The sequence below is a fragment of the Taeniopygia guttata genome, chromosome 22, assembly GCF_048771995.1.
Source record: "Taeniopygia guttata chromosome 22, bTaeGut7.mat, whole genome shotgun sequence".
NCBI lineage: Eukaryota > Metazoa > Chordata > Aves > Passeriformes > Estrildidae > Taeniopygia > Taeniopygia guttata.
Genome location: NC_133047.1, coordinates 4,580,989 through 4,595,609, shown reverse-complemented (window position 1 = coordinate 4,595,609; position 14,621 = coordinate 4,580,989). Strand labels below are relative to the sequence as shown.

The 14,621-nt window shown below is 66.7% G+C and overlaps 3 protein-coding genes across 12 annotated transcripts; 1 reads left to right on the top strand and 2 right to left on the bottom strand.

Moving 5' to 3' along the window:
- Positions 1–604: 604 nt before the first annotated feature.
- LOC115498208 (glycerol-3-phosphate acyltransferase 2, mitochondrial) lies at positions 605–7,406 on the top strand. The gene is made up of 21 exons (XM_072917774.1): positions 605–848; positions 1,464–1,580; positions 1,652–1,725; positions 2,355–2,465; positions 2,625–2,753; positions 3,360–3,459; positions 3,531–3,664; positions 3,740–3,839; positions 3,923–4,129; positions 4,296–4,406; positions 4,611–4,696; positions 4,785–4,879; positions 4,989–5,059; positions 5,504–5,744; positions 6,083–6,231; positions 6,393–6,470; positions 6,551–6,676; positions 6,757–6,877; positions 6,979–7,029; positions 7,135–7,190; positions 7,258–7,406. The coding sequence occupies exons 1-21, from the start codon at positions 834–836 to the stop codon at positions 7,372–7,374; spliced, it is 2,289 nt and encodes a 762-aa protein (XP_072773875.1). The 5' UTR covers positions 605–833; the 3' UTR covers positions 7,375–7,406.
- Positions 7,400–10,004, bottom strand: LOC100189956 (CGI-105 protein-like). 5 transcript variants are annotated; one of them, XM_072917530.1, is made up of 8 exons: positions 9,880–10,004; positions 9,044–9,225; positions 8,415–8,703; positions 8,288–8,347; positions 8,026–8,182; positions 7,758–7,866; positions 7,604–7,691; positions 7,400–7,526 (listed from the first exon to the last, which is right to left on the bottom strand). In XM_072917530.1, exons 2-8 carry the CDS (start codon positions 9,220–9,222, stop codon positions 7,464–7,466), a joined length of 945 nt encoding a protein of 314 aa, XP_072773631.1. In that variant the 5' UTR covers positions 9,223–9,225; positions 9,880–10,004; the 3' UTR covers positions 7,400–7,463.
- A 608-nt stretch (positions 10,005–10,612) lies between these two features.
- On the bottom strand, positions 10,613–14,281 carry LOC115498212 (calsenilin). Of its 6 annotated transcripts, XM_030290127.4 has the most exons (8): positions 13,487–14,280; positions 12,353–12,477; positions 12,198–12,267; positions 12,060–12,130; positions 11,712–11,819; positions 11,528–11,632; positions 11,319–11,381; positions 10,879–11,068 (listed from the first exon to the last, which is right to left on the bottom strand). In XM_030290127.4, the coding sequence occupies exons 1-8, from the start codon at positions 13,587–13,589 to the stop codon at positions 11,021–11,023; spliced, it is 693 nt and encodes a 230-aa protein (XP_030145987.4). In that variant the 5' UTR covers positions 13,590–14,280; the 3' UTR covers positions 10,879–11,020. The 6 variants fall into 6 exon arrangements, with proteins under 6 accessions (XP_041576574.2, XP_072773884.1, XP_072773883.1 ...); XM_041720640.2 differs by having other exon boundaries at positions 10,613–11,381; positions 13,487–14,279; XM_072917786.1 differs by having other exon boundaries at positions 11,712–12,130; positions 13,487–14,281.
- Positions 14,282–14,621: the final 340 nt, after the last annotated feature.

The following is a 14,621-nucleotide window of genomic DNA, read 5'->3' as shown; positions in this document are numbered from 1 at the left end:
GGGCCGGGCCGAGGGTCCCGGGGCTGTGCGTGGCCGTGCGGGGCTGCTGCCAACACAGCGGGGCCCGGGGGAGTGCGGGGCAAGGCCGCGAGTGCTGGGGGAGTGTGGGTGTGGGGTCAGTGTGGGGTGTGGGACCCCCCAAACCCTGTGGGGATGTGGGGTGTGAGGGGTCAGTGTGGGGTCTGTAACCCCCCAAACCCTGTGGGGATGTGGGGTGTGGGACCCCCCCAAACCCTGTGGGGATGTGAGGTGTGAGGGGTCAGTGTGGGGTGTGGGACCCCCCAAACCCTATGGGGATGTGGGGTGTGTGGGGTCAGTGTGGGGTGTGGGACCCCCAAACCCTGTGGGGATGTGGGGTGTGGGGTGTGGGACCCCAAAAACCCTGTGGGGATGTGGGGTGTGTAACCCCTCAAACCCTGTGGGGATGTGGGGTGTGTAACCCCTCAAACCCTGTGGGGATGTGGGGTGTGGGACCCCCCAAACCCTATGGGGATGTGGGGTGTGTGGGGTCAGTGTGGGGTGTGGGACCCCCCAAACCCTGTGGGGATGTTGGGTGTGAGGGGTCAGTGCGGGGTGTGGGACCCCAAATCCCATAGGGGATGTGGGGTGTGCGGGGTCAGTGTGGGGTGTGTAACCCCCCAAACCCTGTGGGGATGTGGGGTGTGTAAGCCCCCAAATCTCATAGGGGATGTGGGGTGTGAGGGATCAGTGTGGGTGTTGAACCCCCTCAACCACCCCCAGTCCCATAGGAATTTGTTTTTCCTGCAGGATTTTTCCCAGGACCCTCGAGCACCAGTGCCTCTTCTCTCCGGTTTGGGGGTGTCCCCTCAGCCATGGCACCCCCCATGGTATGTGACACCACAGGGACCCTCTGTGCCCCCAGCCTGCCCCTACAGAATCCCCTCCAAATCATGCTGGGGTCTCTTCACTTTCCCCCTTCTTTTTCTCTCCCCCAGCTACATTTTAAACCAGATTTGCTTTTGTTCTCCCCTTCTTTTTTTAGTAAATAAAATTTCTAAGCCCCACCCCTCAGAAAGGGAAGGGGGGAATCCCAGTTTGAGGGCCAAGGAATTGGCATCCCAGTGTTCCAGGGTACCCCCTGACTCTGGAGGTGGGGATGGAAGGGGCTAATAAAGGGTCTGGGGTCTCCTCAGATCCCACTGAGCCCCCTCAGCCCCATATTTCCCAGCTGATCCCACTGGATCTGGGTTAATCCCACTGGATCTGTGTCTCTGAGGGAGGGAAAACCCAATGCCAGGGTGCTGATCCCCCAGGACCAGGTTAATTCCCCTGCATCCAGGTTGATCCAGGTCCACACAGTCACCAAAACGTGCCACCAGCTTGTCCCAGCTAAAATTCCTTGCTGTTACTGAAACCCCCCACCCCACAAGCGTGTGTTGGGGTGTATCCACCCACATTTGGCATTCCCAGATGCTCCTTCCCATTTTTCTTTCTCCCCGCAGATTCAGTCGTGGATCAGCCACTCGGGGCCGAAGCTGGAAGTTTTCGTCCCGTTCCTGGGCAAATACCACCGGCCGGTTTCGGGGCGCTGCTGCCAGGCCTGCACCCCCAGGAGCTGGGTAGGAGAGCGGGGGATCCCGGGGGGCCGGGGCTCCGCACGGGCACGGCTCAGTCCCGTTTGTCCTGCCAGGATGGATTCTACCCCGAGGACCTCGCCGCGCTCGGGTTCCGCGACGCCAGCCGCGTGACGGAGGCGGACACGCGGTGAGAGGGACGGGCTCTGCACAGCACGCCTGCAAAACCCCTTCCCTCCCCCACATTTCACCTGTGGGAGCCCCTCTCCATCCTCCCCGCTTCCTCCTCACCGCAATCCGAGCTCGTCAGTCCATTTTGGGAGGCTGGAAGTGGCGTCTCTGGGGGTCCGGTCATGGGACTGGGGGTTTGGGGTCATGCCTTTATCTGGAATCTTGGTGGGAAGAATGGGGAGGTGGAGGCTTGTTCTTCTCTCTGGCTCGCAGGGAAAAGGGAAAACAGCCACTTCCCCCTGGAAGGAAAAATACCAGGAAAGGTGAAATTGTGGTTATCACCTCTTTTCCTCTGGGCAGGAGCTGCCACAGAGCCATTTCCAGATATTTTCATTTTTGAAGTGCCAGATTGCTTTAGCTCCACTCCCCTTTAGGGAGCAACAGGGGATAGATTGGGAAATTTCCGTGATTTGGGAATCAGTTTTCCTTCCTGCTGGGCAGCCTGAAGCATCAATAAACTGGTGCCTCAACATTTCCAGCTGTGAAATGGGAGAAATGTCCCGAATCTGGCAGAGAGGCAGGCTGGGGGGGCTGTGATCCTGGTGGAAAAGCCTCCCCAGCCAGGATGTCACCGTGTGTCCCCTGCAGGTTCCGGGGCTGGCTGGTGCGGAGGGTTTGTGGATTCCTGGCAGCCTGGGAGTGGAAAATTCCAGCAGAGAGCCCCGGGGAGCTCCTGGTGCGGATCTGCAGCAACAGGAGGTGGGTGGCATGGCTGGGGCCGTCCCAGGATCGCCCTCCCCCAGGAGGCTCCCAGTCCTGGGGATCCATTTGGTCCAGGTGGGATCCTGGAGCCCCGCGAGGCTCCCTGCACCCCAGCACGTGGATGTTGGGTGCTCCCCCCTGCCCTGCTCTCCCCAGGGTGCAGAGTGCTGCCTCCGGCCGGGAGCCTGGCTCCAGAGGGGATGAGGGATCCCAGCGGCGCTGGAAGGAGGAGATCTGCCAGATCCTGGGGGAAATCCAGGCCCCGCTCTCCCCTCTGCTGCTGAGGTGGCGGATCTTCCCGGGAAATATTCTGGGGGATGGCTACAGATCCCTTTTGGGATTTTGGGGGGATGCATATGGATCCATGGGGTGTTTCCTGGGATCCTTTTGGGGAATGTGTTGGCATATTTTGGGAGATATTTTAGGATCCTTTGGCTGGCTGCCCTCGGGGTCCTCTATAGCTCCTTGGGCCATTCCCCCAGTTCCTTCTGAGGAGCTGGAGTGGGAAAATCCAAACCCTGCGGGAGGGAGGGAAGCAGAGAAAACTTTCCATTTCCTTTTCCCTTTCCCATCCCCTCACTGACACTGGGAATCCAGGGCTTCATTGATTTATTTCAGTGGGAATAAAGAGTACTTTTGAGCCGTTCACGGGAAGGTATTCCCTGGGAACAAGAAATTCCCCATGCAATAAGATCATTTGGGGATCTGAGAGTGGGGCAGGGAGATGGAGGGAATGCAGGATTCCTGATGGCAGCTCTGGTTGCCAGTGGAAAAGGAGGATGTCTCATCACACGCGATGTGTGATGAAAGTGGGAAGTTTGAGCAGGGATGGGTTGGGGAAACTGAGGCAGGGATGGGTTTGGGGAAGCCTCATTCCCAGTTTTCCCGCAGGCTGTGCCACTGGCTGCTGCCCAAGCTCCTGACCCGTCTGTTCCTGGGCGTGCAGCTGCACCGGGGGCAGCTGGAGATGGTGCTGCGAGCTGCCAGGACGGTAGGGAGCCCGGCCGGGCACTCCCAGCCCCTGGAATGCCGGGAACTGAGCCCAGGATCCCTCGCTTGCAGCCCGAGGTGCCGCTGGTGTTCCTGTGCAGCCACCAGTCCGCGGTGGATGGGCCACTGCTGTCCTTCGTGCTCCTGTCCCAGCGCATCGGGCTGCCCAGGGTGGCCGTGGGCGCCAGGACCAGCCCCCGCATGCGGTGAGGCAGCGCCCTGGCATGCTCCCAGAGCACCCAGGGGTGCAGGGGTTGCCCACGGTGTCCTTCCCTTGCCAGATCCCTGCTCCAACGCCTGGGAGGGATTTTCCTGCCTTCAGGAGTGGCGCCGACCTGGAGTGACGTGGATGAGGGGCTCCCGGGGGCTGTGCTGGACGCGGTAGGTGCAGCTTGGGCTGAAAACTCCCTCTGGGGCGCTCGGCGTGGCGCTGGCAGCTCCCAGTACTCCCAGTCTCTCCCCAGTACGTGCAGGAGGTGCTCCGGAGCTGCCAGCCCCTGGTCCTGTTCCTGGAGGAGCCCTCGGCCTCCCTGCGGCTGGCGGCCCCCGCCCGGCGCTGGCTGCTGCGCCTGCTGCGGGCGCTGCGGGACGGAGCCGTGCCCGACGTGCTGCTGGTCCCGGTGGGCATCGCCTACGACGTGGCTCCTGGCGGCGTGGAGCAGGACGGGGCGGTGAGAGGGGCTCTGGGGCTCAGCGGGGCTCCCCAGATCGCTGGCACTGGGGATCAGCGCTCCCCAAAACCGCTGGGAAGCGCTGATCCCCTCCGTCTCTGGGAAGATCCCTGGGGAGAGGCATCCCCCAGATCTGCGTTAACCCCTCCGTGCCATGTCCTGGCAGCCCCCTCAGCCCCTGGGGATCGGCTCGTGTCTCCGGGCAGCGTTCCGGGCCCTGCGCTGCCGGCACCGCGGCTGTGCCCAGGTGGACTTCTCCCAGCCCTTCTCCTTACGGGTACGGCAGTGCGCATCCCCTGGATCCCTCCCGGCACTGGGAGGCTCTTCCCGGGATCTCGGTGGGGTTTGAGCTGCCTGGGGGGATCTAGAATCCATGCCGGGGAAATCCGTGCTCCTCCCAGCCCTGGGGATGCAGGGATGGAGAGAGCTCCTGGCGCTGAAGGCTGTGAGCACCCACAGGCTCCTTCTTCCTCATTCCCAGGAATTTGTGGACAACAACCTCGTCGGGCCAGTCCTCACAGGGAATCATCCAGAGCAGCTGCTGCTTCCCGCCATCCTGGGCAGGAGGTGAGGAGCTGAGCCCCAGGCAGCGTTCCCTTGGATCTCTGCTCCCCTTCTCCTCCTGCCTTCCCACCCTCTCCTCCTGCCTTCCCAGCCCGCTGGATGTGGGCAGCGTGGGGACTCCGAGGCCCAGTTTGGGGACGGAAGAGGAGATTTTGGTGACGGCGCTGGGGCTGCACGCCCTGAGCGGTGAGGGGGCCGGGGGGTCCCTGCAGCATCCCTTGGGATGGCATTCCCTGCTCTGGAGCGGGGTGGAGGTGGGTGCCCCCCGGATAACGAGTGCCTCTCCCCGCTGCAGATTCCAGCGCCTGTTCCGCCGTCACGGCTGTGGGAATCACCGCGGCGCTGCTGCTCCACAGGCACCGGGAGGTGGGAGAAGGGTCCCACCCCTCCTTCCCTCAGAGCAGCATTCCCAGGGGGAATCACCCTCAGAGCAGCATTCCCAGAGGGAATCACCCTCAGAGCAGCATTCCCAGGAGGAATTCCCCTCAGAGCAGCATTCCCAGAGGGAATCACCCTCAGAGCAGCATTCCCAGAGGGAATCACCCTCAGAGCAGCATTCCCAGGAAGAATTCCCCTCAAAGTGGCATTCCCAGCTGGAATCAGCCCTTCTCTCCCCCTCAGAGCAGCATTCCCAGTGGGAATCACCCTTCCTTCCCTCAGAGCAGCATTCCCAGCAGGAATCACCCTCAGAGCAGCATTCCCAGCAGGAATCACCCTCAGAGCAGCATTCCCAGCAGGAATCCCCCTTCCTTCCCTCGGAGCACCATTCCCAGTGGGAATGCCCCCCAGAACCCCGCTCTGTTCCCCCAGCTCGTGCTGCTGCCCCGGCTGATGAAGGATTTCTCGGAGCTGCTGGAGCAGCTCCTGCTGCGGGGCCTGGCCGTGGGCTTCTCAGGGCAGCTGCGGGCGCTGGTGGAACACAGCCTGCGGCTGCTGCAGCCCCCCCCGGGCCCCTCCAGCCCTCCGGGGCCCCCCAAAGCCTCGGCCCGGGCACGGCTGGGGCGGCTGGCGGCGGGGATCCGGCACCACCTGGCCAGGGAGGCCGTGGGCGGTGAGTGGGGACGCTGGGAGCGGGGACAGGGTGGCACTGGTGGCACCGAGGAGCAGGGCTGCCCCGGGAATCGGTGACACCGGGAACGGATGATGGCTGCACTTCGGGGAGCACCAGGGGTGTTGTTGGCATCGTGGGGGTCGATGGCTTCGGGATTTGGGACACCAGGGGTCGGTGATGCCAGGGAGGTCAGTGATACTGGGGAGATTGGGGGTGCAGGGGATTTGGACACTGGGGGATGGGGGGATTGGGCATGCCAGAGGCCAGGGACTCTGGGGGAGTGGGGGATGCTGGGCTCTTTGGTGACTCTAGGACTGGTGACACCCCTGTCCCGTCAGCCTGTGCCATCCGTGCCCTGCTGCTGGAGCTGCTGCCCGTCCTGGGGCCGCCCTCCAGCCTCACCAGGATCGTGCTGAGCCGGGACGAGCTGCTCCGCAAGATCCTGCAGCTGCTGCAGCTGCTGCGCCCGACCCTGCTGGGGCTCCAGGTGGGGACACGGGGCTGGGCTGTCACCCCCTGCCCTGCTGGGGCTCCAGGTGGGGACACGGGGCTGGGCTGTCACCCCCTGCCCTGCTGGGGCTCCAGGTGGGGACACGGGGCTGGGCTGTCACACGGGGCTGGCCTGTCACCCCTCTCCTGTGTCCCCAGCCCTGCCAGCCTCCCGACTGCCACAGCCTGGACATCCTGGACAAGCTCATCCTCAGGGGGCTGCTGGAGGAAGAGGTGGTAGGTGACACCCCAAGGGCTCTCCTGGGGCACAGGGACAGGGTGGCTTTGCGCTGAGGTGACAGTGCCTTGTCCCCTAGGCGGAGAGTGAGCGCAGGGGCTGTGACGTGGCCCCCCGGCGCTTCTGGCAGGGACATTCCTTGGGCTTCTTCACCGACGACAGCGACAGTGACAGCGAGCAGGGGCTCCCCAAGCAGTGCTACAAGGTACTGGGGGGTTCCCCCACTGCCCCCCGGGCTGGTGGGAGTGTGGTTTTCCCCCACATCTGACCATGTATCCCCCACAGCTCCGCGAGCCCCAGGGCTTCCCTGGCTTCCTCCTCTTCCTCTGCCGCCTGCTGAGCCCCGTGCTGCAGACCTACGGCCGGGCAGTGCAGTTCCTGCAGCGAGCCCCCTGGCCCCAGCCCGGTAGGACCCCCCGAAGTGGGGAACCCCTGGGGACTCCCTGGGGCCACCGAGGCACGGCTGCAGCCCCCAGGGGTGGGATCTGACGCCCCTCCCCACTGCAGAGGAAGACTACGTGGAGGCACTGCTGGAATTCCTGGCTGAGGACGAGGATGGTGAGTCAAGGGGGGGCAGGTCTTGCTTTAGTGACCCCCCGAGCCAGGCTGAGGGTCCTGGAGGGGTGACATTTGGGGGTTCCCTGGGGATCTCTCTGCCCACAGGCTATCCTGACAGGAGCCTGGCCCTGAGCTCCCTGCAGAGTTTCAAGGACATGGGGGTAAGCACAGCTCCCCCAGCCCCCCAACATTCTGCTGCCCCCCCTCTGACCTCCCTGTGCCCCCCAGGTGCTGGAGGAGCTGCAGACCCCCACAGGACGCGCCCTGCAGCTCTCCCAGCCTTTCCAGTCTGCGTCCAGCCAGGAGAAGCTGGCAGCCTTCATCCAGCAGTTCACCCAGCTGTAGCCCCCAGACCCATAAAGGGGCGCGGTGACCCAGTGGCTCGTGGATTTATTGACCCGAGGGGGCGGTGGGGCCGGGGGCGCCTCTCGCCGTCAGACCACGCGGTTGCAGATGGTGCCCAGCTCCTGGATCTCACACCGCACCTCATCGCCGCGCTGCCAGGGGGGCACACGGTGGCAGCCGTGCCCGGTGGGGTCCCCCCCGCCCCACCTGAGCCCCCGTTCCCCCTCACCTTGAGGAAAACGGGCGGTTTCCGGAAGACCCCCACTCCCGCGGGGGTCCCCGTCAGCAGGATGTCCCCGGGGACCAGCGTCACAAACCTGGGGGCACAGGGGGCGTCAGCCGCGGCCCCCTGGCCGTGGGGGTCCCCAGGCCCCCCTTCCTACCGGGACACCCAGGCGACGAGGGCGGGCACCCCGAAGATGAGGTGGCGGGTGTTGCTGTCCTGCATGCGCTGCCCGTTGACGCTGCAGCGGATCCACAGGTTGTGCACGTCTGCGGGAGGTGACACGGGGGGGACATGGGGACAGTGCCACCGTGACCCCTCCGTGGGGAAAACACGGGGGAACAGGGGCCGTGATGGCAGCAGCGGCAGTTGAGAAAGAGCGGCCATCCCCTCAGTGTGACACCGTCCGTGTCCCATCCCTGTCGCACCTGGCACCCTGGTGACGATGGCCGGCCCCAGGGGACAGAAGGTGTCGAAGGTTTTGCCCAGCAGCCACTGCCGCCCGTTGCGCCGCATCTGCCAGTCCCGGGCGCTCACGTCGTTGGCCACCGTGAAACCCAACACGTGCTGCAGGGCTGCTGCCTCCTGGGGACAGCGGGGACGGCTCGGGGACACGGCACCGAGCCCCGGGGGACACGGCACCGAGCCCCCGGTGACACTGCACCGAGCCCCCGGGCCGGGCAGGGGTACCTCGATGTGCCGTCCCCTCTTCCCGATGACAGCAGCCAGCTCCACCTCCCAGTCCAGCTCCTGCGGGGACAGAAGGGCTGTGAGCGCCGTCCCGGGCGCTGCCCCGGGGCCGGTACCGGGTACCCACGCTGGTGTCCTGCGGGTGCACGATGTCATCGAAGGGCCCGGTGATGGCGCTGGGGAACTTGCTGAAGATGAGGGGCTCCTTGGGGACCTTCACGGCCTGCTCCTGGCAGTGGTCGTGGTAGTTGAGCCCCACGCAGATCACCTTCTGGGGGTCCCCCAGGGGCGCCAGCAGCTGCGCGGCCGCCCGGGGCACGCGGTGCTGCCCCGACTGCAGCGCTCTGCGGGGACAGGGACACCCCGGGCACCCCCCGTGCTTCGCTTCGGGGCGCGCGTTCCCTGGGACCGCGCTCCTGGGGGGCATCCAGAGGGGTCAGCTGTGTTTTAGGGACTCTCCTTTTGGGGGGTCCGCAGCTGAGGGGAGCCCCTCGTTGGGGACACCCGTGAGTTGGAATTCCCACTTTTTGGGGGGTCAGCTTTTGGGGGTGACCCACTTCGAGGTCATCCAAAGCAGCACGCGGGGATGTGGGGATCCATGAGGAAACCCCCCCCATTTTGGGATTCCCTCTCCTTTTGGTGGCTCCCCCACTGCTGGGGAGGGAGCCGGCTTTAGCAGCACCCACTCTGGGGTCACCAAAGGTCACCACCTTTGGGGGTCACCCACCTTTGGGGGTCCCCCTTGGCCTCACCCACCTGTGGGCGAGCTCCAGCCCGCGGGGGCCGATCTCCAGGAACTCCCGCATGGAGCGGGGCAGCTCCGGCTCGGCCGCGCTCAGATCCACCAGGTCCCCGCCGGGCGCCTCCTCCAGCCCGAGCCGGGGCCCCCCGCCCGCGGCCCCGCGGAACCGGACCAGCCGCAGCGCCCCGAGCATCCCCTGCGGCCGCGAGCCCGGATGGATCCGGCCCCGGGGGAGCCCACACGGCCCCGGGATGCGCTCCCGGTCCCTGGACGTTCTCCCACCCCGGTTCCGCTCAGCCCAGCCCCAGGGATCCCCCCGGTCCCGCACAAACCCGCACCCGGGGGATCCCCCCCCCGTTTCAGTCCGATCCCAAGGGATTCTCGCAGCCCCGAGTCCCGCACAGCCCCGGTCCCGAATACTCCCGATCCAGGGGATAACCCCCCAGTCCCGGAATCCCCCGGTCCCGGTCACTGCCCCTGTGCCGGTCATTCCCCCGGTCCCAGACACCCCCCCCCCCTCGGTCCCGGTCATTCCCCGTTCCCGGTCATTCCCCGTTCCCGGTCATTCCCCGGTCCCAGCCCCCCCGTTCCCGGTCATTCCCCGGTCCCGGCCCCCCCGTTCCCGGTCGTTCCCCGGTCCCGGTACCCCCGTTCCCGGTCATTCCCCGGTCCCGGACCCCCGTTCCCGGTCCCCCCGTTCCCGGTCGTTCCCCGTTCCCGGTCGTTCCCCGTTCCCGGTCATTCCCCGGTCCCAGCCCCCCCGTTCCCAGACCCCCCCTATCCCGGTCCCCCCGTTCCCGGTCATTCCCCGTTCCCGGCCCCCCCGTCCCGTCCCGGGGGTCTCTCACACGGCCGTTGCTGCCCCGCTCCGCCAGGGGGCGCCGCGGGCCGGTACCGCCCGTCACGTGTCACGTCACGTGCCCCCCGCCCGCCTGAAGGTCGCGGCACCGAGACCCCGCCCCCTTCGGACCGCCCAATGGGATTGTGAGGGGGCGGGGCCAAGTTTTCAATGAGAGCCAATGAGAGGCGAGGGCTGAGGGGCGGGGCTCCGGGACCGGGACCGGGATCGGTACCGGGACCCGAACGGGGAACGGGAACGGGAATGGGGCCGGGAACGGGAACGGGAACCCAACTGGGACCGCGACCGGGAACGGGACCGGGACCCGAACCCGAACGGGGAACGGGAACGGGATCGGGAATGGGGCCGGGAACGGAACTGAGACTACGAATGGGACTGGGAACGGGAGCGGGACCGGATACGGGAGCGGGACCGGGGATAGGAACGGGAACGGGAACCGAACTGGGGCCGGGAACGGGACCGGGAACCGAACTGGGACCGGGAACGGGAACGGGACCGGCACCAGCAACGGGACTGGGACTGGGACCAGGAACGGGAAGGGCACTGGGAACGGGAACGGGACTGGGACCGGGAATGGGACTGGGAACGGGAACAGGAACCGAACTGGGACTGGGAGCAGGAGAGGGACCGGGACCGGGAACGGGACTGAGCCACGGGCAGGGACAGGGAGCGGGACAGGGAGTGGGACACTGCGCATCCCTCCTGACTCCGTGTCACCCCAAAATCGTCACCATTTGGTTTATTTATAAAATCCCCCTCCCCACGCTGCTGGGGGAGGGGCTGTGCTTTCGGTTCCCTTCGGGGGCTCCGTTCCACGGCGGCCATAGGGAGATCCCCACACCCGGGGGTCCCCACGTCCCGGGGGTCCCCGCCCCGGGGGTTGTGCCGTGCCAGGTCCCCGCACCGCCAAGGGGGCCTCGGTGTCGAGGGGAGGCTCAGCCCCCCCAAAATGGGTCTGGCTGGCAGGTGGCAGCTCCGTGCCCGGGGGGCTCTGGTGGCAACGTCGTCCTTGTCCTTGTCCTTGTCCCTGTCCTTGTCCTGTCCCATCTCCGGGAGCCGCACGCTGGATCTCTCCTGCCTGTGAACTTCTTATTTGTCTGAAACAGTAGAAAAGCTCCGGGGGGAGCAGGGTCTAGAGCACGTTGTGGAAGATCTGCATGGAGCTCATGATGTCCTTGTCCTGGGGAGAAGAGACCAGAGACCCCTCCTCTTGTCCCCCTTTGCCATCTCCCTCCCGTCCCCTCATCTGTCCCCAGCACCCCACACTTCCCAGCACAGCCTCCCCCAAATCCTTCTCCCAGCCCCAGCTCCCTTCCCTCTCCTCCTGCCCCTTCTCTCCCGTCCCTCCCAGCGTCCCCCATTGTGTCCCCTCTCCCTGATGTCCCCAGCACAGGAGGAGGAGGAGGAGGAAGCCCCCCAGAGCCCCTCACCTCCTGGCACGTGGCCAGGAACTCCTCGAAGGTCACCACGCCGTCCCTGTTCCTGTCCATCTTCTGCAAGGAGAGGCCAGGGCTCAGCGGGGCCGCTCCTGGCTGCAGGGTGGCCCTGAGGTGGCCCTGAGGTGGCCCTGAGGTGGCCCTGGGAGGTGGCCCTGAGGTGGCCCTGAGGTGGCCTTGAGGTGGCCCGGGGACAGTCTCACCTGGAAGAAGAGCTCCACGTGCTGGGCTGGCGCGCTGTTGCCCAGCGCGGGCTCGGTGCAGCGGCCCATCATGGCATAGATGGACTTCATGATCTCCAGCATGTCCTGGGGGACACAGGGCGCTGGCAGGTCCCCGCCCGGCTGTCCCCAACCCCGCCAGCCCCCCAGTGTCCCCCACTGTCACCTCCTTGGTGATGTAGCCGTCCTTGTTCACGTCGTAGAGGTCAAACGTCCACTTCAGCTTCTGCTGCTCCGTCCCCCGCAGCAGCACCGAGAGCCCCACGGCGAAATCCTGGCGGAGGGGCCGTGGAGGGACCGGGACCGTCCCCCGGCCCTCCCTCCCTCCCTCCCTCCCGCCATCGATCCCGGCCGCCCCAGGGATTATTTCATCCCCATTGATCCCGGTATTTTTACCCCGAACCGGCCACGGCCTGGGAGGGGAGAGGAGGAGGAGGAGGAGGAGGAGGAGGAGGGGAGGAGGACCGTGATGAATCACGCTGCTGGCACGGCCGTTCCCACCAGGAATTCCCACCTGGAAGCACAGAGCCCCGTGGCGGTCGGCGTCGAAGGCGTCGAACAAGAAGTGGGCGTAGGAGCTGGCGTCTGCGGGCAGGGACGGTGACCCCCGGCCCCGGGCAGCCCCCCGGGGGCTCGGGGACCCCCGACTCACCGCCTTGAGGGAAGAACCGCGAGTAGATGAGTGTGAAGGTCTCCTCATCCACGAGGCCGCTGGGACATTCCTGCCGAGGGAGCGGCGCCGGTGACCCCGAGGGACACGCGGGGACCCGCGGATCTGGGGGGCCGGGACCCCAACCCCCGACTCACGTTCTTGAAGCCGCGGTAGAGGGACTGGAGCTCGGCCTTGGTGAACTTGGTGCGGGCCAGCAGCTGCTCCAGCTCCTCGGGCTGGTGCCGGGCGCTCGGGAGCTCCACGTCAGCATCGCCGCTGTCTGTGAGGGACCCGGGGAAAGACCCCCTTAGAGACACCCCAAACCCACCCCCGGGCAAAGACCCCCTTAGAGACACCCCGAACCCCCCCCGGGCAAAGACCCCCCTAGAAACACCCCGACACCCCGCACCCGTGGCCCCCGGAGCCCGTCCCGGGGGTTTCCCGCATTCCCAAGGCACCGAACGTTCCCGAGCCGCCTCTTGGCCGCTGCTGCTCCCGCCCGGCCCGGCGGAAGGTCATTAATAAATGATGCTTCATTAATAATTGCAGCCCGGGAAGCCCCTGTGGGGCCGCTCAGCGCAGGGGGTGTCAGCAGTTTTGGGACTGGGAGCCTGGAACGTTCCCAGGCGCTGTGGGAGGGGGTGAATCCCCAGCCCGGGGTGTGAGGGGTCTCAGGGGGCATTGGGGGTCCCTGGTGTCCCTTCTCAGGGGGTTTGGGGGTCACTGTGGAGTCCTGAGCCCCACCTTGGGGGTTTTTTTGGGGTCAGCGCCAGCTCAGAGCCCTCCCGGCCCACCTTGGGACGGTTTGGGGGTCACTGGGGGTCCCCGTTACCTGCTCCGGGGGGTTAACGGGGCGCAGGGGGGCTCTGGGGGGGGAGTTCCCATCCCTGGATGTTTGGGATGGGGGTCCCCATCCCTGCCTGCTTTGGGGCGGTCTCTGGGGTGGGGGTCTCCATCCCCTGGATATTTGGGGTGGGGTCCCCATCCCCGGCTGTTTTGGGGCGGTCTCTGGGGTGGGGGTCTCCATCCCTGGATATTTGGGGTGGGGTCTCCATCCCCTGGATATTTGGGGTGGGGGTCCCCATCCCCGGCTGTTTTGGGGTGGGGGGTCCCCACAGGCCAGGGCGCTGCTGGGGGGGCTGGGGGCCCTTCCCGCGCCCCCCAAATCCGCCTTTCCCCCAGACCCTCCCGGGGGGAGCCCCGGTCCTGCCGTCCGGGGACAGCCGGGACGGGGGCGAGCACTCAATTAATTCACTAATTGGCGTTAATTGAGGCCGGGGGGGGGGTACCTTCCACGGAGATGGGCTCCAGGATGCCGAACTGCTTCAGCACGGCGATGAAGAGGAGGATGACCACGGCCACGGCGCACAGCTCCATGCCCTGGATGCCCATGGCCCCTTTTTTGGGGGGGGTCCGGGGGTCCCCCCCCAAACCTGCGGGGCTCTGCCGGTGCTGCGGGAGCGCGGGGCGGCTGCTGCCCGTGCCCGCTGTCCTGTCCTGCCCCCTCCTCCTCCTCCTCCTCCTCCTCCTCCCTTGGCACTCGCCCACCCCCGGCCCCCCCGTGCTTTATTTCCACTTTCCCAAAGAAAGTTTGGGGGTTTGTGTTTGTTCTTTTCGGGGGGCGCTTCCCCCGCTCCCCGCAGCACCCCCGGGGCTGGGGGCACACCGGGAGGGGCGAGCCCGAGCCGGCCTCAGAATTGGGGGGAAAAAGGTTGTTTTGCGTGTCCCCCGCACCCCACCCCGCCCCCGGTGGGATCGATGGGATCGATGGCGATGAGTAAGCAGCGGCGGGCGGGGAAACTGAGGCAGGGACGGCGGAGGGGCTGTCCCTGCTGCCCCGGAGCTGTCCCCAGCCCGCCGTGCGTGTCCCCGCGGCCTGGGGACATCGGCCCTGTCCCCCCGGGGTGTCCCTGTCCCCCAGGGGTGTCACCTCCCCCCATGGGATGTCACCCCGCAGTGTCCTGGGCTGGCCCTGTCCCCCACGGGGTGTCCCCGTCCCCTCCGGGGTGACCGGTGCCCGCCGTCCCGGGGTGTCCCATCCCCACGGCCCCCGGGACATTGTCCCTGTCCCCCGGGAGTGCCCCACTGTCCCCCCCAGGGCTGTCCCTGTCCCCCGGGAGTGCCCCACTGTCCCCCCCAGGGCTGTCCCTGTCCCCCCCAGGGCTGTCCCTGTCCCCCCCAGGGCTGTCCCTGTCCGCCATGGGGTGTCCCTGGTGTGTCCCTGTCCCCACGGGTCCCATCGCCCACCCAAAATCTCAGCCCCCCCCCCCGACCCCCCCGTGACCCCCGCGACCCCCGGGCCCGCTCTGGGGGCGGGGCCACCGCGGGGGCGGGGCCACACACAGGGGCGTGGTCACGCAGGGGGCAGGGTCACGCAGGGGCGTGGTTCCGTGGTTGTGGGCGGGGCCAGGGGCGGGGCTCCGC